The sequence below is a fragment of the Malurus melanocephalus genome, unplaced genomic scaffold, assembly GCF_030028575.1.
Source record: "Malurus melanocephalus ecotype Western Australia unplaced genomic scaffold, MMel_1.1 scaffold_122, whole genome shotgun sequence".
NCBI classification, from domain to species: domain Eukaryota; kingdom Metazoa; phylum Chordata; class Aves; order Passeriformes; family Maluridae; genus Malurus; species Malurus melanocephalus.
Genome location: NW_026623354.1, coordinates 1,026,225 through 1,048,678, shown reverse-complemented (window position 1 = coordinate 1,048,678; position 22,454 = coordinate 1,026,225). Strand labels below are relative to the sequence as shown.

General features: G+C 34.7%; 1 protein-coding gene across 3 annotated transcripts in view; it reads right to left on the bottom strand.

The window, feature by feature from the left end:
* ATRNL1 (attractin like 1) overlaps positions 1-22,454 on the bottom strand; it is a 415,015-nt gene that overhangs the window by 201,238 nt on the left and 191,323 nt on the right. For all 3 annotated transcript variants that reach the window (XM_057370287.1, XM_057370289.1, XM_057370290.1), the window contains exon 25: positions 11,108-11,169. In XM_057370287.1, coding sequence (XP_057226270.1) covers positions 11,108-11,169 — 62 coding nt within the window. The remainder of the gene's footprint in view (positions 1-11,107; positions 11,170-22,454) is intronic.

Sequence of the window (22,454 nt, the reverse complement as noted above, 5' to 3'; positions counted from 1 at the left end):
AGGAACAGAATCTCCACCCTTAGAAAATTCTGTCCTTCACATTTACTAATTTCTTGAACCATTTTTTAAGGTAGTAGAATAGAAAATATTCAGAGTTCTGGCTGAAACACTTCAGACAAATTGATTCTGTGGAATGGGTCACACACTGAATTTTCTTTTCATTGGTCAAAATACCAGTTAGTTTACATGAAAAGCTAAAAYCAGCAATGAGTGCCTCATTGCACTATAAACACTACAAACCATTGGAAATTACAGCATTGATAATGAGACTTGTATAGGCAAGTATATGGCAAGCAAGTATTTTACTTTCTTCTGGTTGTTGGGGTTTTTTTTGGAGGTAAGGTTAAATATAAATAGAAGGGGGGTAAAATCAAAATTCATGTTAATGAAGAGAAGAAAGACATGGAAAATAGACTTTGTGAAACTAACCTAGTTCCAGGCTGTGGTGAGATAACATCCTTGGTTTATATAGGGCAATAAAAATTAAAGCTGACTGCAAAGGATCTCACAATACAGAGTGACTTGGCAATAAAATAAGAGAATGAAATTCAGTGACAATGAACTGAAGGCAATGTGCACAAGAAAAAAAAGCCAAAACTACAACTAGCTACAAATACACCATGATAGGTTCTAAATTAGCAATTACCACTGAAGAAAATKATCTTGAAATCATTGCAGATAGTTCTTTGAACATATCAACGGAATGTTTAGTGGCAGTCAAAACAGAAAATAGGATGTTAAAAGAGATTAGAAAAGTAATAAAGAACAAACCAGAAAGCACTGGGATGTCASAGTATAAATCTATAGTGTGCCTGTATCTTGAAGCAAACATCACCCTTATCTMAAAAAACCTAAGCTGAACCTAAAATATATAAAGGCCTACAGTCAGCTTGGCTGGGGGAATGAAATGGTGGAGAAATAAGTTCTCTTTGGCTTTGAAAAAAGAGGGAGTTGAAGTGAGCCATGATAAAGACAATATCACAGGCAAAAAATGTAAAAAAAAACAGCAGGACAGGTGTAGGTGGATGATCTCCAGTTCCCCATTATACTTCTTATCTCCTTCTTGTGACTGAGATGTAAAAAAAGAAAGTGCAAAGCATATAAAATGAATTAAAATTGGCGAGCAGGCAGATAAAAAAGAAACTGTCAGAAGGGGACCAACATCTGAAAAAGGAACTTTTAGATGGGTCACAAGGTTCCCACACTATCAGATCCACTCAGTTTTGATGGGTCAAATACAGAACASCTSAGAGATCTGTGCATGACACARAGACTGAAAAAGAAAGTGATTTAACTACTGGTTAATGGCACAGAGATTGTACAGTGGMCAGTTTTTAATTTTTTTTTAATACATAATCACTGCTAAATTGTATTTATGAGAACAAGGAATTCAGACCTCATTTACATTGCAAAGGATTTATTTTCCCCTTGGAATAAAACAATTCCCAAAATAATTTAGAGACCAGTGTGAATGACAACTCAGTATGAATTACTGCTGGGAAGCTTAAGGGTTAAAACAACCTTAAATACTCAGGTGCAGCAGTTGGGAGATGAATTCATCACTCTACAAGGTATTGCCAAACCAGATACTATCAGACTTGTACTTAAGGCTCTGGCATTGGCATTTTTCTAAAGGAGATTGGAAAATATGGAGAGAATACAGAGAAAAATCACCAAAACATATTGAAACTTTGGAGCAAATCTTTTCCTGACAATGCCTTCAAAAACTTAATCATTTTACTTTTGGAAAAGACCAAATGCAACGTGCCTAAAGTGTGTACGAGTTTCCATGGGGAGAAAACACCAAGACTGTAATTTATCCAGCACAAAAATCATGGTTTCAAAACAATGGCAGGAAGCAGACAGATTTGAATGAAACATAGCCATTATTATGATTTCTTTTCTGTATAAAAAAAAAATTATATACTAAAAAAAAAAAGATTTGACTATGCTGCAATGACTAGATAATTTAAGATACAGAAATAGGATGGATGGCAAATAGGGAGCATAAAATTTAAAGGTGTCAGTTCACATGATCATAGATTATGACTACCATCTCTCTAGTTGAGACTCTGAGTGACATCCACATGCAGATATATGGATAGATGCTTTTGCAATGCACATGGGTTATGAAATGCTGACCCACAGGACAAGAGTGAATGACTTTTTTCACCTACAAGTGTAAATCTTCCCCATAAGACAATTGCCATACTAAGATGCCCTTAAAACCACAGCAGCCCAAGCCTTATCAAGATTTTGTGGTCTCCAYAACAAAGAAATGAACTGCCAGAAGATAAAGACATAGCTTTGCAGAGCTTTCTCTTCAAAACAGGAGGAAACAGTAAAAAAGTTTGAAAATGAGCAATCCATTAACAGTGGCCKGTACTGCAGGCTGATTGGAAGTTATTGTCCTGGCATTATTTTGGAGACAATAAACAATTAAAGAACGGATGAACTGCAGAGGAAGAAGCCTTGAATCCAGTTTGAGTCCAACACAGCGGAGAAAAGTGGCTCAGGAAAGGCTGCAAGAGAACAATAGGGCCTGGCAGGGAGGTCTGGGCTCTTCCAAGAAAGGCTCTGGGTAGTATGAAAACAGAAATACTGATTTAATAGAACAAAGGAAAACTGCAAGCAATAATTACTGCCTGCATAACTATTTTTGCAAGCCACAGAGCAAATTTTTAACTTCCAGAGRTCGCATTTGGGCATATTTAGTGCAAACCTGGCTGAAGGTGTTTYCCATAACCCAGAAATTAATGTCTCTGTGTTTCTTTAGGAGGCAAACTGAAAGCTGTTAGGGGAATTAGTGGATGTGTTGCTGCTTGGTATGGGCCAACTGAAATAAAATCTGTAGATATCTTTAAAGAAACTTAAATTACATGGATAAATAGAGGGGAAAATCCGTGAAATGTAATGATCAGCATGTTTAGAGCAGATGAATTAATGACACATTTGTGCCTTAAGCTCTAAGAACGCATTATAAGTACACTACAGAATTCAGGTTTTTTCATTACATATTAATGCCTAAAAATTACATATTGTATCAAAGTACTACTTTTGTTAAAGCAAAATAACTTACTTATTTTTGCAGGGATGTAAAAGGAACTATTTCATGAACTAAGCATAAATATTTTAAGGAGCAATACTGTAAATGGAAGGTAAACAGAACAAAACAAAATGTGCCATGCTTTGTTATTTTTTTTTCTAAATCTCTGATTATTTACCATAAAAATAGAAATTAAAACGTAAAAGAAGTATGTAGARATTGATGCGTGAATAATTGTTGCTTCTATGATTTTCCTTAAGACAGTAATTTGCATAATAATTCCAAATAAACTTCCACAAACAGATGAATGCAAGCACTTTTTCAAACWTCAGCTTAAATCTAGTATACTTTTAATCCTACTAAAATGAAAAATGATGTGAGATTCTACTTTGAGCACCCATCACATTTACTCTTCTTGCAGGACAAGCTCCAGCAGCAACCCAGAGGTGAGTGTGGGGCAGCAGGTCCTCAGCACCATCCTGCCCTAGAGAGGATCTGGTTATTCCCACTGATCACCAACACAGACAGAAGCACCCCAAATTCCTTTCAGAATGTTTATGAGGTGCGTAACGGATTCACTTACTGCCCACATATAAATATTTGCACATATTTCATAAGTTTTCCCCAAGAATTTTTTGAACATAGGAGTTGGGCCATCAAGGCAATTATTGCTCAATTACTTGAGTCTTGCYGTGCTGAGATGGTAATTAAATATCCTTCTGTATTCACAAACCTCCTGCCTGTTGATCTTTCTTTGACAAGAGCATAAAAATGCAAAGTTACCTAATTAGCAATCTAAACAGTGACCCTACACTTTTGTTTCCCCTTCACACTAACTATAGCAGTAACATGAACAAAAATTTAACATATTCAGTACAACAAACTGATGACAAAAAAGCTTTTTAGTGTGGGCATATGCAAAGAAAAGTTTCCTAAGTAAATGTTTTTGAATTAATACTGCAAAAGTTTCCTAACAGATCACATTAACTGTTTTTCCAAGAACTGCTTTCCCAACACATTATTTACTATCTTTTTATTGGCAAATAGAGCACATTTTAATTGATATTTTATAAAGCAAGCGCAATTCCAAAATAAAAATAATTGAACAATTATTTTTCTAACACCACAACTTCAAATAGCAATTATTGTCACAGCAATTGATTTCTCTCATTGTAGTTGACAAGAACATTGTGTTTATGATTATGATGTGCTGGGTTCARCCATCCTTGTGTTAACTGGTATATGCACATGACAAGCAGCTCCAAAGATTTCAACAGGATTATCTGAAGCACAAAGCACTGTAAACATAATATTAGAAGCCTGATCCATATGACAGCAGTATAATTTAAAAAAAAAATTTAATGATTAATTAAATTGCTATGAATCACAAAGTTTTATAAACATCATTATAAGTAGGACTGTTTCAGTGATTAGCAACTCAGAACGATTCTGGGAATGGAGTTTTTCAAAACCAAATTAAAATGTGTAAAGACTTAGAGAAAAGTAGTCTTGGCTAGCAAAGTAGAATATGAAACTTCCAGTTCATGGTAATGCAGTGTGTGGTGTCAGGGAAATGAATGCTGGCTGTGGAGCCAAGACATTTCAGGCAGCAGGTCGGGAAGAGCTCTGGATGGCTCAGCCAGTGGAAGGCACGGCCACCCAAGGCAGCATCACCATCTCAGTGGCCCAGGAATGTCCTTTTCCCACTCCTGCTTGTTATGAGAAACACTGCCAGCACCAGCAGCTCTGTGCYCTGGCTCCCACACTCCATTTTCTGTGATGGATCAACCAAGAGCTTCAATCTTTCCCTCCTCAGCCACAAAACATCATTTTTGCACAACCTTAAGTATGACWGGGCTTTTGCCATCAGCCTAGATCTATGTTCCATTCTTCACCCCCACAGTTTATTTCTGAATTAAAGGAATCCAAGGAAAATGTGAACCCTCTAATCAAAAAATCATGTAGAGCATTCAGGCACTCAGTTTCTACAGCCCAAAATGCCTGAATATGAGGTAAAGTATATACGATGGCATTTAAAACTTCAAGTATTACCAAAAATCATTTAAATGCAAATTTGTATTTATTTGTGTCTCAGATGGAATTCACACAAGTTAAGCAACAAGTTTCAAGTTCATTTGAAACTAATTACATGGATAATTCTTCTTATCCAGATGACTGATTAAAAAGTTTTTTTTTTTATGCAGCCCTGAAAATCCATATATTCCCGTAAATAATTCTTGCATGAAGTGTCTCAAGAAAATCACTGCTCTTAAAATTCACTTCTCACATGACCACAACTACCAAACTTATACAAAACAGATTAAGAGTTTAAAAGAAATACCTATCCACCTTCTAATCTAATCCTTCCAGGCAGAACACTGTATTTGGTAAGAATGCATGGAAAAGAATATCCACATTAGATTTGTTTTACTTTGTCATGGCTAAAACCATGATACTGCCAAAAGGATGCTGTAAGTCTCCAGAGCAACACATTTAAAATTAMTATTAGAAACATCATGAGAACAATTTTGTGGAGGAAAATGGGGAGATTGAAATATCAATGGTGTCAACTGCATTTTATATAAATTATATTTTAAAGCAAGCAGCAGCAATGAAATATCAATACAATATGTATTAGTTTATTAGTCAGAATAGCCATCRTGTTTGTGCTAAATAATTTATTAATATATATTGAATACAGAAAAACAACTTAATCCTTCCTCTCCCAAGGCATAAACTCCTACAACAGTTTAAAATCATCTCTGACAACTGCTCTGCAAAGCCTGGGCTTACTGGTCTTTCCTGTGCAATGAAACATCAAAAATCTTCTAGAAAGTAAAGAAGAGAGRAATGTTTGAACAGGGAATTTGTAATACATTCTAAGGGTAGGTGTAAAAAAGTCATAACTTTCCTTAAAAGTGCTGTTAAAATTAAATTTTCTGGAAGACAGGTTAAGGATTTTTAGATTTCCAGGCCAAAGAAGCATCATTCAGGAACACTAAAAATTCCGTAATTGTACTGGACAAAGAATAAAAGGCCCCTCATTCCTCATTCCTGATATCAGAATTCCAAATGGAAAAGATTGAAAATATAGGAAACAAATACCATTTTGGAAGTGCTGAGTGTTTTCCTAAAATATCACAAAAAAAAACATTAAGAAAAAGACAGAAAACCAACTATGACATTGAACATAATTGGACAACATATGAAGATTAAATTCAGATTAAAACATTTAAATAGATTATATAACTACTTTTTACAGTGGAATTCTCACTTCCAAAAGTGTGGTTTTTGGAATACACAGTAGAATTTCTATAATTTTGCAAATCATAGCATCCCTACCTCAGATCCCAACAGATAAATTAAAAAGACCACAAAACCTTCCACACAAAATGCTTCTTTGGTACGAGAAAATTTGTGTTAATATTCCCATATAGAAAGTTTATCAGATTAATTCCTTTGAGTTCAGATGTCTCTTCTAAAAATGAATAATTAGATTTAATATTTTCAGACATACGAAGTTCACAGCATAGCACGAGGTCTAGCACCGTCTTTTCTCTCTTTCTGTGATTTATCACAGCTGAGCACAGGGACCCGGGATATTTCTGCTCTGCCATGAAGAGATTGCTCATTTTTTGGATGTCACTCCGTGCCCAGCCCGTCACACCGACCGCGCCTGCAGAGACAGACGGGCACTGAGCTTGACAAAGCCTCTTGWCACTCGCTGTAATGGACAATGACACTATTGCCTGAAGGGAAACAATAATATTTTTTACTTCCTTTATTTTCTGTTATTGTTTTTCCTTCATCAGCTTTCATCCCACTTCACTGTATTCCCAACATCTGGGAATAAACTCCTGATGTTCACTTCACAACTGGTACATGTCCCAAGAAGACTGAATTCGTTCTGCTTGGAATTAAAATGACAAAAGCAAAATTTCAAGTTCATTTATCACAGATGAAAACCTGTTCTTGGCCTTTTGTTTAAAATACAGTGGAGCGGAGTTTCATAAAAAAGTTACCAGGATTAAGCAGTCTAGAAGAAAAATAGCTGTAAGCACCAAGGCCGTTGTAGTCTAACAATTGACTAATTGGATTTAAGAAAATACAATATAAAATAAGGAATCRAAACATAAATGTAATATTAATTATCTCTGATTCTTCTTAGGATACAAAATCCAAGGCAGCTGCAGAAAGTCACAGCTCTGAAAGGAGAACATTCCAGAGCTTCAGGAGGAACAATGAACACCTTCACATAAAGAAGTGAGAATTCAAAATTTTAAATGCACTGGCTTTAAGGGAGGAAAAAGCCCACACCTGTTTTATACCAAGCAGGCATATAGGCCATGTTCACATATCTGAGCAACTGTTTTGTATTTTGAGGAGCAGTGTCTTTTGAAATCAAAACATGGTGAGCACCAGYGCACTCACACACACTCCCAAATGACTCAAAGGACAAACAGAAAGATAAAAAACAAKAAAATAATGGAAAACAGTTCTGTTCCCTGACGGAATAAGTGACTCATGTTGTTTTGAAGAGCAACTGATCCAGCGGTACCAGGGAATCTCCTCTGCCTGCAGGCCAATAACAAGTGGCTGCCTTCTCAGGAAATATGAACATATCAAATAACTCTACAGTGATGACAAAGTTTCTGTGTGATCCAGAGAGCAGAAGACACAAAGCTACATTCAACAATTCTAAACAAACATTTAAAGAAAGAAAACCCAACTGAAATTTCCCACCACAGTGCTTTTCCCAGAGGAARCGAAACAACTTCTAAGTGAGATGAAAACCATTTAATGCATCACTAAGTAAAAATCAATTTTATTCCAGCCCCAAATGTAAAATCCATTTTGCTATGATAACTTGATTTTCATGTTGCTATAAAATATTCTAATTTAGATTTMTAAGACTTGTGCATTTTCTGAGATYCCAGCCACRGTGGATGTGATCTGATCCTGACATGCTGAGTTTTGTCTTTCTTATGGAGATCAATATTCAATCCCATAAAGATAAGCATGCCAAAACCTAGCAATAAGGGAAACAAAACATGAAGGCAGGGACACAGACCAAAGGATGATGGTAAAGAGGAGGAGATCTCCCATTGTAAATTCACACCTGGAATGGCAGATCCAAGCACTGCAGCTCTCAGGAGCTCGGACAGAGCTGAAATGCAGCCATCCCCTCCCACTGCAGGGGACACAACTAAAGGGGCTGCTCACAGATTCTGGCACACWCTCATACACATGGAGTTAATAAATCTGATTTTTCAGCATCTGCTGCARTTCCTTTTGCAGCTCATGCTCATCTTTACCAAAATACTCATCCCCTCCTGCAATAAGCACAGGGTATATTTTGAATATTGTTTTCTCTCACTCATACTGCTCACAGAAAGATTTAATAGAAAGAATGTACCCCTGATCCTAAATGACCATTATTTTTCATGGAATTTCATAAATCACACAAAAAAAGTAGGATTTTCAAACTTTCAAAGAGCCCATATTCATTTAACAGTGCTCTACTTATTAAAAATTGGAAATTCTGTTATTTATGACAGTAAGGAGATGTGTTATAAAAGTGACTAAATTATTCTACTAAATCAGCCAGCTTCACCCAAAGTACCAGAGGCAAGGGAAGTAATGATTCTGGGAACTTAGAGAAAGTACTTGATGAGACAGTAGTTGGTACCATGCATTTGAAGAAGCCTTTAAAAACGTAGTTCTGACAGCAGCAGTTGCTTATCATTTCCTATCACAARTATATTAACAGCTAACCTTTGTCATCTGCACCAATTTCATGCTTGCCTGGTTTTTGATTATGAGATTTAACCACATTTCTTACTAGAACTTATGCTTCAGGTTCTTAATATGAATAATTATCTGGGAATTGTTTGAGTACTGTTATAAGCTCTGTTGTACTGTTATAATTTTATTTAAAAGTAGGTTTAGAAATCAAGTATTTATAAGCTCTCAATTCTGGATTTACTCAAATCATAGAATTTTTTTTGTTCTATATGAGTACAATGGTAGAGCAAGCATTTGTGCTTTATTATGTATAGTTTTAAACAAAGTCCTTACAGAACAACACTTWTAAAACAGTTCATCTTTATAAATCAGGAATGTTCTAAAAATTCTTGTTTTAATGTTTCTGATTCAAGCAGCAAAATGCTACTTTCGTCTTTCAGTCTGGAACACAAAATCTATAAAGAAACAGTTTAAAGTTATACTTTTTTCCTGGTTGTTGAACAGCTGCTATTGTCAAATGGATATATTTGCTGCTTTGGCCAGGAAGGGTGAACAGYATTTTGCCTCATCCTCAGAAATATGAGAAGTGTAATAGTGGATGGGAGAAATGCATGTTCATCAAAGCATGTTGAAATACGTTTTGTTAYCAAGCACATTCAAATTGTCTTTAAACATAATTATTTTTTCTATCAATAATCCTAGCAAATACACCCTGGGTTATTACTGTACCACAGTGATTTGCCACAGTCACAATACACCACATTTCCATTCAGCAAACAAAACAAAACAAAACAAAACAAAACAAAAACAAAACCCCACAGACAAATAGAACTAAACCCACAGAAAACAAACAAAAAAACCCAAACTTTCATTTAAATGATTCTTTTAGGCTACAAACTGTTGACATTCTACCTATTTCTACAGACACCTTAACAGCATTTGAGTTATAGAAGACTGCCATACAACCTTACACCAAGATTTTGAATTTTTTTTTCTGTTAAATACTCTTTCTCATTATAACCCTAAAGCCTTAGCTGGATTTGTCTGTCTTTGCAGGTGCCCTGCAAATAAGGTCTGCACCTTTGCTTGGGTCACTGCATCAGGGCATAGAGCACCAACACATTGCTCTGGGTTTGACTCTGCTGTTTGTCACAGGATCCCTCTGTTCTGTTGTACCTGGACAGACTTTGCTTCCTTCTATAAAGGTTTGTAATCTAAAGGTTTGTACGARCATCATAATTTTTTAGAGCTTTCTGTCTCCCCATGAAAAAAGAGAAAAAAACACCAAAACACAAAAAAAAATCCCAAAAAACCAAACACCGAAGATGCCACTAGACTGACCTTCAGGCAMTCAGCATTTTATTGCTCTGTTTCTGGTGAATGATGAGAAATGGGATATTTTATCTCACCTACTAAACTCCTCTCCATTAGCCAAAGCCCCTGCTACAGAAAACTTCAGGCTCWGCTCATTTCTGTGTCTTTTGGCAGCAGCAATAAACAGAATTTGGTCCATTCACAGTGCTCAAGARTCTGATTCTTTAGGTACAGTTTCCCAGAGCACACTGAATTAAGGCAACAGAGAAGCTGTGATGTGAACTCGTGAAATTAAGTCACAGCCGTTCTAGAAACACAGAAAGTCTGATGAACACATCTGYCTGTCACTGTTCACACTTTGTGTTTTGTGTACACTTCATGGTCATTGGGAAATATCTTCACAGCAAGATTTCAAAGCACTGTAACTAATCCATGTATATTCAAGTCTCTGACATTWTATAAAATAGCTGAACTTTTAAGAAGTCTTTCAGTGGAGTTTCGTTCAGATTTTAGAATAATTGTCCATTTGCAGTGGAAGCCCATCCCTGCATTGCTGCCAGAACCAAATCTCAAGCATCAACTACTGCTTTTCACAATTTAACACATGAAGGTATTAAAAGTGATTTGGTGTGCTTTATTAAAAATAAGCTAATGAACAGAGCCATCATCTTAAATAATTCCATACAAGTGTTTATAGAAAAATCACACACATAATTTACTTACGTTTAGCTGGATTTCTTAATCACTGTAATATATGGTACAAACTCAGCTAATCTTTATGAAGTGTGAAGTCTGTACCACTGAATACGAAATACCTGATTATATTATGCAAGATTCCAGCAGCTGCCTTTAATTGGCCTGGATCCTCCACTGCTGCAAATTAGAGAAAACGTTGAAGGTCTCCTTTCAGGCATTTCTCAAGACTCAGAAGCTGGTTAAGATTCTGCTTTGATGGTAAAGAGTCATCAGRATTTCAGTCAGAAGACAGAAAAAGCAATTTACCTGAAGAAGGTGACAAAGAACTGCACCAGATCCATGATAGTATTGTGCTGTGAGAAGGCAATCTGCAAATGAAATAGAAGTAAATTACAACATTTTCAGAGCTCTTTTTAGGGTAGGGCTTTATGGCTCCATGGATGATTACTTTCAGGAGTAATTTCAGTCTARTCTACACATACCTGCATTTATGATAAAGTGAGATGAGCAACTAATTCCCATATCCTTGCTGGTGTCAAAATACAAACAACAGATACAAACTTTTACTGAAGTATAGTTAATAGAAATATCCCCTTAATATGAACAATAAAAACAATACAAAAAAAAATAAGAAACCATATTTTATAAATTATAAATTTTCTTCTTTATAATAAACTGTTTTACTATCACCATCTTCCATTTTAATAACAACATTGAAACATGGTTTTGGAGAAGACAAACAACATATAGTGCTTAAAATTATAYATTTAAAGCATTTTAATCATATAATATTAAAATTAATGCACATGTTAATTTAATTTTTAAAAAGATAAATCTGGAGCACAATAAAACCATTTCAAAGCAAATTACTTTAAAGACAAAGTAATAAATATTCTTTTGGGCTACATTTTTACAGCCTCACCAGAACATGCATTAGTTTAGCTCTTTGCTGTAATGTCTGTGAATATTTAAGAATTATCTCYAAGACAGCATATACATACAGACATTCACAYGMCTGCAATACAGCCTACAATTATTACTGTAAGTGCTTTTTGCTAATGTTAAGAACATTACTTAAAATTTATRTTATATCTACAAATATCCATAAGCCTCTATCTTGCTCAGTTTTTCAGTCTGTAATTATCAAATTGAAGATACAGAGAATCTTCTACTTTGAATTGTACGAAGTGTTTATCTAACTTTATTTACAGCCTTTTCAAATAATTGTTGGGTTTAGAGATCTTTGTGCATTTAAGATGTGATCTTGACAAGTAATCACACCAAATTACTCTGAATCCCTTTCATATCTTACTTGTGAACTTTTGAAATGATAACTCATAATTCTTAAGAACTTATTGTTTTTCTCTTTTTTAACATTTTCTTTAAGGCAAAGCCATCCTGTAAACTTCAGTACTACAATGATGTAACTGTGCCTTGTTCCAGTCAAACACAGCTAAACACAGATCAATTACTTAAAGAATAACATCTGAGAAATGACCAGAAGACTTCGTTGGCCCAATATAAAGTGCATCCCAAACACAAGCAATTGTTTAAGTACACCTTTTACAAAAATGAAAAGCTTTCAAATTCTTTTTTTAATGTTAAATGCTGTCTGGATTCACTTCAAATACGATTTAGTATTCAAATTCACTCTTGGTGTGAACCTACAGGGCCTCTGTTTCTGTTTTTCAACAAACAACAAATAYGAAGTAAGTAGATTTACAAAATTTCAATGATTTTATGTCATTGATTATCAATAATTCAATGATTTTCATCTTCCCAAGCCCAGAGACAGATAATTTTTGCACAAGAATGTACACAAAAGGAATGATTCCACGTTTTCCAACTTCTATTAATCTAATCATCTACTCAGGATAAGCATAATGTTCTATTGCTGCAGTCCATGTTTGCAAATTTACRGAAGAACATCTGTCTGTAAGACATGCTTGGTTGGTTTTATGGGATTTTCCTGAAATACTTTATAGCAGAAACACAGTTAAAGTTTCATCCCAAAAGTAATTTCCAATTTTAATCAAACATCTTCTAATAATTAGATTATAGCTCATGTTTAAAAGATGAACTAGAGTACTTTCTGAACAGTATCATCCAACTTAGACTAATTTCAACACAGAATATTAACAAAAAGAATACATATTTTAATTATAAGTAGACCAAAAAGAAGCAAGCAAATGTCATGAACCTAGGACAGATACAAAGAACCATAATACAATTAAAAGATTTATTTCCATGGGGGTTTCATATAGCTATGAATGTAATTGTCTTTTTGCTTTTGCCTAGAGAGRTAAGGTATAAGAAAAGGAAAATTCTTTCAAGCCCAGGTTTTCCTGTTTGACTTAAAGGTACTGAGACATACATTAACCTGTACCATAACTAAGCAGTCTTCAGTTTCCCCAAAATATCTGAGAAGCTTGTGGATCCCACAAATACTAACTCTATCTTCTCTTATAAATAAAGATGAATATCCTTTCCACCATTTCCTATGGAATAGAATGAAGTGTCCTATGCAACATAATTTTTTATGGCAAAGGATAACCTCTATGTGTTATTGTTATTATTATCATTACTATCATTGTTGTTGCTGTGAACTACATTTGTATTCCATTAGATCAAAGGAACGCAAATTAACAGATTAAATGCACAAAACTCGAGGAGAATAAGATTCCAAAGCYAAATATGGGGTTTACATTTACATATACATATATATATATATGCACACACATACATATACATATGTGGGTGTGTATGTTCCAGCTCACAGTCTTGAGGGATAGGTATATCCAGAAAAGGTTGATGAATGATAAATGAACTGTGAGGATTGCTCCAACAAATAAAAGACACAGCTATAGTTTTGTCTCTGCCACATTTACATTTTTGAAAAATGTGTTTTTAAAAAAGCAAGAAAAMCAAACTTTTTTAACAATACGTGGCTTAATTGGAAGACAAGGCATTGTGACTGCTGGCAAATCTTTTATAGCAATTAAGGATTCAAAAGTCAGATAGCCAGCAGAAAGTGCCAGAGATCATGACATRCAAGGATGTATTGTACCCAACTTTTCAATGCATGGTACTTTTTAATTTTTCATTCTTTGGTTATGTACATGATGTACAGAATACACTTTACACTGAATAATGATGGATGGAATAGTTCTGCTGAAAGAGGAACAACTTTTGAGCATAGATTTTTCCAGCCTTCAGAAGTTAATGTCTGTAGGGATAGATTCATTTTTCCCCATTGCTCGTGTTCATCTTTACCTTGACTATCACATGAGGCAGTAATAGAGTCCTACAGAACAATAGGTCAAGATCTGTTCCAAGACAAAAATGAGACAATCTTGGAAGTCTAACTCAGGGACATCCTTCTAATGGAAATAGCAAGTCTAGCCCCAGAACTTTGTGCTTTAGTTTAAAAATATAGGTGTCAAGAAGACATCTCTGCTATTCTAACGAAACCAATTGTGCAAAAGAAAAAGGAAAGGAAAAACTAGGCACTAAATCAAAAGTCCTCATTTGCAGTAAACAGGAACCTAATCCATGAAATGTTTCATATATTAAAATAATGTACATAAAAAGCAATTATAATCTGTGCTCCATTTCATGGCATTACCCACTAAAGCAAACTTCTACCTCAGGCTCTCTAACAATGAACAAATACTTCTGTTAATACAGTTCTTCCATCCCCCATTGTTAATAAATTAGGAATGAACAAATAAGAGAAACTAAAACAAATACATGGCAAGACTCTGATAGAAGGTCTAATTATTAAACCTGGAAACATAATGCAATAAGGTGAGACATAACCCAAACTAAACTGCCTGGACTGTGTTGATTATGCACACTTAAACCCTGCAGAATTATTACTTCCTTCMRTATCATCRAAACCATAATTTAATTTCTTCTKGGATAAAACTATTASACACTCCCACACTGGTACTAGGTATGTAGTGAATCAGGAGAAATGGATGCTGACTGAACATAAAGGTTGACACATTTTGTTGTCCATCATGTTTCACACTTTCTTGAGGTAAACTTTTTGACTGAGGCAACTTCAACAAAAAGTATGAAGTCAGCTAAGGAAAATATTTATGTAGATGGCCACATTTTTGTGTCTAACTTTTTTTTAAAAGGAAAATGTGTAAGATCCAATACTGTGATAATTCAGAATAAGCATGCTAGAAAATTTAAACACATAATGATTTCTCACACTTACTTTTTGTTCTATAAGATTTAGGTATATACATGACTGCAGAGACCCAAATATCAACTATTATAAAGACATTATTATGTACTACATAATACCTTTGGGGTGGGGAATGGATACCAATGGATACTTTTAAACTCGGCAAATACATGACTACTGAATAATCAGTACTTACAAAGGAAAAGATAAGACACTCTGATTTTTTGTTTAACTATAAATACATTTATAAGTACAATTATATATTGGGATATCTTTGGAGTGAGTATAAAATGGTTCTGACTCTTCATTCACATTGGATTTAACCTATGAGAGTGAGTTACACAACTGAGGTGATAGGAAACTGTCAGTTTCCCAATGGAAATATTTAACAAGCAAAGAACAAAATATATTTTCTTTTCTTTTGGAAAACAGATATTCCAAGAGAATGTGGTAATAAAAGGACCAGATAATGAACAAATTATATCTGTCTAAATAACAGAAAAATTAAACTCTTGGAGGCAAAAAATGGCACACATTTTTTTCCATATAATGGCTTTCCTAGAACTTGAAAAAGAAATTTTGAAATGTACCTGAATTTTGCCATGTGGAATATGTCAAGTCTAGTCCCAAGTGTGAACCTAGCCTAAATTAGTCAGCTAGCTTATAATAATCAGCAGAGATAGGAAGGCACTTCATCGGTGAGTGACTCTAAAATAGATGTGGGACTCTCRGACCTTGGAAGGAATTGCCCTATGGAGCTGCCATTTCTCTCCACTAACATCACTGGGATTCTGTGATTAGTTTAGGCTATAGACCTAATGTCAAACTTGGAATAAAAATAATGTCAGGTGAGAGAAATTCCTCCCACTGTTTGTCAGCACTCACTGGGTATTTCTGTAAAACAGGGTAATGATAAAATAGGCCAAAGAAATATTTGTTGTTGGGATTAAGTGATCTGAGAAGCAATACGGAGCTAAGTGCCTGCTAGCAGAATCCTACTTCCTTCTGCTTTGTTAATGCCTGTAAAGAATTCAGTTTGATGTTGACAAACAGTCCTCCCAGATGATAAGATTTAGTGATAACAAAACTTTCATACTGATAACATAAATAGAAAATGAAAGATAACAAACAAATTCAGACTTGGAATCACAGCCTTCACATCAAGATTTGATAAACAGCTTCCATAGATTATCTTTTCATGCTGAAGCCCTGTCTCTCATGCTGGCACMCATTACATTATCCAAATACCCACCCTTCCATTTTTCAAAATATGTAATAATTACAGGATATTATTTTCACTATTCAGAGACATGAAAGGCTGAAAGACAATCTAATTTTATATTCAAGTAAGAATAAAGACATTCCTCAAGAAGGTTAAAACTGCTGAACTTGTTCCCTACCTAACAGGTTCTTTATCTATTAAATTCACCATGCTTATTCCACCCCTTTATTTAATTTTTGGTTTTGTGTACACATATGAAGAAACATATACCACAAAGAAAAATCCTACATTAATAAGCTCAAAAAAGTGGAGGAGAAAATCTGGGGGAGGGAACTGTTATCTAACTTACAGTTTTATTCAKTATGCCAATCATTTTCATAATGATTCATATGGACATTATTAAGRAATTGAAATATTGAATATTAAAGTCAATGAAAGAATGGAAGAAAATTAAAAGACATAGACAAGAGAGAAATGGCATGTTTCAAAGTTAAATTTTAAAAAAATGCTAGAAGTAATTGACATAAAGACCTATAGTACTGGAAAGCTATTTTAGACATAAATCTTTGCAAGATTGAGTTCTACAARCTGTGTGAAACAGCAGATTTCTAGACAACATCTTTCAAAACTCTGRTTTTTAAAAGCTTGCCTAGATTAAATGGACAGGAAGAAAAATTAGACACAGAAGTGAAGGGAATGAAGTGAGAGAATTTGTCAGGAAGAGTTGAATGATTAAATTCTACTACAAAGAGAAGCAYTGCATGACGATATGGTTTTGTTTGTCAAGCTACATTAAGGAAAAGCCATTTTTGTCAGTTGCTAGAATTGAATTTTCCTCTCAACCCCAGGTTTCAGCTTTCTTGTTATGACTTTTTCTGACATCTTATTATGACTTGATAAATTAAGGAGTTTCCCATTAGGAAAGCCGCACCTGTTACAGAATGTGCTCTCGTGTGTTATCAAAACACAGTCCCAGAAACGGGGAAGGGGAGGAACATCACAAACTGAGGTTGTTCAACTTCCCACTCCAAGCCAGGCTACTCTCAACACCAGATCAGACACACAGAGCCTTTTTCCAGACAAGTTGTGTAAACCTCCAAGAGTGGACATTCCACGACCAGTCTATAAAATTTCTTTCAATGCAGCATTGCTAACATGATGAATTTCTGCTAAGGTTCTATCTGAACCTCCCAAAGTGCAGATTCCACTTCGCCTTGTTTTCTGAAGTTCATAAGCAGAAAAATGTCCTGCCTGGGAGATATTTTTCACCTTTCCCAAATTAATTTACACTGAGGTATTTGAATGACTGTAGAACTTAATATGGTGGTCATGGCATTTAACATTCATGCCTTTGTGTATGTGCAGAAACGTATATATTAGAGATGGGAAACATGTTGCTAAAATTATTAGATTCTTTTCAAACTTCTCTAAGTTTTTTTTTTGGTTTTTTTTTTTTTTGTTTTACATATATAGTAGAGCCAGTTTTGCTAGACAATCTACCAGTTAACCCACTGGCTGGTCTCCAGTCTAATAAAAATGAYAATAAAATTTTTATAAGGCTACAAAAGCTGAATTTTTAAAATTTATGCAATGTTTTGCTCATTTTAGAAATCAAATACTTGGTTAAAAATGGCAAAACATGCCCTGAATTTTGCATAAAGATCACGCCATTCAAAATAATGTATGTAAAACCCATTGTGAGATGACAAGAAAAGGGCAAAGCATTTTCTTAAACATGAAGAGAGTAATTTCCCAAAGTTTATTGTTATAAATGTAGAGCATGCTATAAAGCTGTTGGAGCTGTGGAATAAAAATTTTGTATTTGCAATGGCACTTTTCTTGATTACTGTGGATTAGCATATTTATGAGGTTACTCAGCCTCAGGTTTAAACCCACAAATCAAAGSTTTATATCAGCATGGGTAATGGATTACACAGGAGTCTATGGCCCACGATATCCCAGAGGTATCTGTCTTTCAGAAGATTTATGTACATAATACMACTTTGTAGAAATTACACTTTTTGATCTTTTGCGTGGTGCTCGGTGATTCCCCTCTCTAATGTCTAAAACAACATTCTCAGTCAGCAGAGAAATTCATTGATGTATTTTCTTGTTCTCCTCCTCACCTTTTGATAAGGCCATGAAAAACAGAGGCTCTAATTCCTTGATGTACAATAGAAGTGCTACAAGAACAGAAGTCAGTGTGAGCACATTTCATGCAATTACTTCTGAGAAGAGGAAAATGTGCGTTCCACGAGCCATCCACAGCACAAATACTCAAATTTTGTTCATCCTATGAACAGCACTGTGATAGAACACACACAAAATTTTGAAGTCTCACTTTTTTCTCCACAGGTGAGTGCTGGTTACATTACTATCAGTGGGAAATACCTACTGACTTCCTTTTGGCTTCAGAAAGACCAGGATTTTAGAGCAGAATGTGGAGATCCGAAACTGAAATGATTAGTCCTGCCTCTCATGAAAGACTTGCCAAAAGAGAAGTCAGGTAGGCATTTTCAAGGTGTATACCCAAGTGAAACCTTTTGATCATCATTGGGAAATGATGACAAAGGAAGACAACAAAATCTCACTAAACTGTAGAGAGAACATGTTCTTCATATTTATTATTATTTCAATCTTTTACTAAAGATCCACAGCTCAAAGAAAGGTGTGCAGAGAAGAGTATGGGAGGAGTTTATATGTGTGTGCATGAGAGTGAAGATAAGGGGACACATAATAACCTATAAAATTTAGAAAATCCAACATGAAAAGATATGAAGAAAAAATCCAGACTGATTAAGTTCTCTRTATTGTACATTTATTTCACTGAAGAAAGAGGGTGGAAGGTTTTTATGTCCACTTATCTATATGAGAGGCAAGAATATTCTAAGATTTTCTGCTGAAAAAGCAACAGACCACACTAATGTGAAAATATTAATTCCTTCAAATTAAGGGTTGACTAACCTAAAAAACACACAGCATAGTAAGAAAGAAACTATATAACACAGGAGCAAGAAAACAAGTTCTGTGTTTTCCCTTGATCAGATGATTAAAAAAAGTGACAACTGAGAACTTTTACAAAATAAAAACTAAAATTAAATCGTGAGGATTAACGGAAGACATTGCAATTTTGTTATGTTAATTTTACTTTCTTTCATTTAACCTTTATCCGTCATTTGAAACTCCTACTACAATGCAAGCTGTAAGATATTTGAGGAGTCTTTTAAAGGAAAAATTACTTTCCTAACATTTGAAAAATGGAGAAATAKTCTGCTTTAAAAAAAGAGAAGAAATTAAGTGAACACTTGGTTTAACCCTGAAATWTTTTTTTYCTGGAGTTTCAGAAATTAAAAAAATTGAACTTTCTTCAAAAATTTTCSCACAAAATCATCATATTTTACAAACTGCAATTACTGCACTGTATAAGCCTAAGCAGGCTTTTCAAGAGACCCATGAGCAGGGCACAGAGAAACAAATACTTAAAAGACAATTCAGACTACCCCGCTTCAGTGCAGGAAGGTGTKGAAAAACTGAAGAAATTAAAATCTTTACTCCCTGCAGGGTGAATTTCTGACATAGAGATTTTAAAGCATCTATCTTGCCAAAAGTCATATGTAAGAAATATCCTCAGAGTATTYCAGGAGAGATTTTCAGTACATTTTCTGGGACAAAAATTCAGCAGAAAGATATTTCCAACTAAGTGCATTGACTACACTMAAAAAGATGGGTTGGGTTTTTTCCTCAGTAATTACAGAAATTCCCCAGATCATTCTGTTTTACTCAACACCCCTTTTTCCAAATGAGAGCATACTCCTGGTTTTCAGTGAGACAAGAGCATACATATAAATACTAGAGATTTGTATATTTATTATTTCTGAGAACGAATCTTTAATTGGTTCCTAGCTGCAAGTGAGGGGTTTTTGCAATTATTTTATGCATCTGTAGAGGGYTTAATGCTGATTTATGTTGTTTACTGAAATCTTGACTTAGCCTGTTGGGAAACAGCTCAACAAAACCATGTGACCATATTCAAAGGTTACAAGCGATTTTCACAAGTGAGATATTCTACACTGCAAAACTCTTTCAATAAAAATCATTCTCAATAATATTTTTTAAATGCTGTTAGAAGTGGTTTATGTACCAATTATCTTTCTAAACTTCATCCTAAATCTGATCAAAKTGATATACAAAAAAWTCCATTTAAACATAAGAAATATGTTTTTACTGCAAGATTGATCGAAGACTGGAGCAGGCTCCTCAGACAGGTTGAGTATTGATTCTCAGTTCTTGGAGRTATTCAAAACCTGACTCARCAAAACCCTGGACAATTTGCTTGAGCTGACCCTGCTTTGAGGGGTCAGACAATCTCCAGATGGTCCTTTCCAACTCCAGTCATTCTGTGATTCCACAAACAACCATGATTATTTCCCTTCTCCCAGTTGTTAGCATGGGTTATTAGGCCTTTGTGTCAGTAACCACAGACAAGACAGAAAAAGGATTTSTGAAAGATTTAATTTCCTCTCCATTTTTCCAAGGCTGGCAAGTGCAGAGACACCCACGCTAAAAGCATTTACTTGAAACCACAAATACCACCTAGTTCAATTGAAACTTAACCTTCTCCATCTGTGGTACCAAAGAGGATTATGCTTTTTATTAATATTAAAGCATAAGATGTATCCTGCAAATGTCTATTTATAGCATAAAGAAAAAAAGGTGCCAACTGATATTTTGATAGAATCTGTTTCCTAGGCAAAGTCATTATACCAATATTCCATCTGAACGCCTCTGAAATATGTTGGGTATGAAATCTGAGAATTCCAATCGAAGTTAAAAGCAAGTTACAGCTCTCATATCAAAGGAAAATCTTAACATTTCCCATAATTCTTTTAACACAATTTATCATAAATGTGTTTTTTACTTTAAACAGAAACTGCCTGACAAATTTCAAGATGAAGTATTCAAGTAACAATTCATCAATTCTTTGGGATCCAAACTTTAAACAGATAAGAAGACACTTAATTTTATCTGAAGAAATTGTAATAAAATTCCACAATACACTCCTTAAAAAAACCTAACGTGTTTTCCGAAGCAATAAGTGATATACCCAATATCATACTTCTACCCTACTGAGTATTATTACATCAAAGTACTTAYAGTTCATCCACAGGCAAAAGTGATCTATTAAAGAGCAGGAAATCTCTCAGAAATCATTACTGCTGTGGATAGGACTGCCATAAAAAGGCTGACTGTCTGAGAGAGTAGGTCTTGCACATTTTAATTGCAATTGGAGATGTGCTGTGAGGAGCAAAGCCTGAGTTCAAAGAGGAGGCTGCAATCTGTAAACAGATCAACAATTACAAGCTGAGACTGTAGTTAAAAATTTGAGTTCTGGAACACTCAAAATTAACTTTTTGAACTTGCACTTTGTATAATCTTCAAAGAACCAGCAGTTCCATCAGACTGGAAGAATGAGAAACTGCATCAATTTGGCCAAGAGCAGAGCTCTCATCCATCTGTTTGGGAGTAAAAGTCTCACTCGATGGGTCAAGAAACACCTTATACCTGAGCACCTATTTCAGATGCAAAATTGCTGGGTTTATATATATTTTTCTATCAAACATCCAAAGGAGAAGCTCACTGTTTTATAAAGAATAAAGATAATAGCTACATAAATGTTGCAATATTTAACTTGTTGAAAGAAATATTRCACCTTTATTTTTTGAAGTCTGTTCCAATGCTGCACTTATGTCATATAACAGAGCTTGGTTTAAAGTATAAGTATCCATAAAAAGGTGATATGATAATATCTTGTGCTAATGGTGCCATTATCAAGCTATAAAATGATGCCATTATTTTGCCCAACTGTGTGGCTTCATGCCCAAGGCCGTTGTTCCAGCTGGGAAGAACAACTCACAGTAATGTGGCATATTATGAAATTTYCCTAAATATGGAAGAGGTTTCATAAATGGAGTGCATTTATGCAAGCCACGCTATTATGTAATAAAACAGTCTTCTGATTTATATCTGAGAGTAGGAAATCATGTCAAACCAGCCCTTTCTAGAACTCAAAAAATGAAATATACATTTTGAAAGCTAACTAAAATGGAAAAAGAAGTTGATATGGACCTCATCCTCAAATACCTGCTATAAAAATTATTTCTCACACATTCTGGAAGTAAGCCAGCTGTCAGAATTTAGGGTGATAAACCATAAACAGGTCAGTGGTCAAAAAC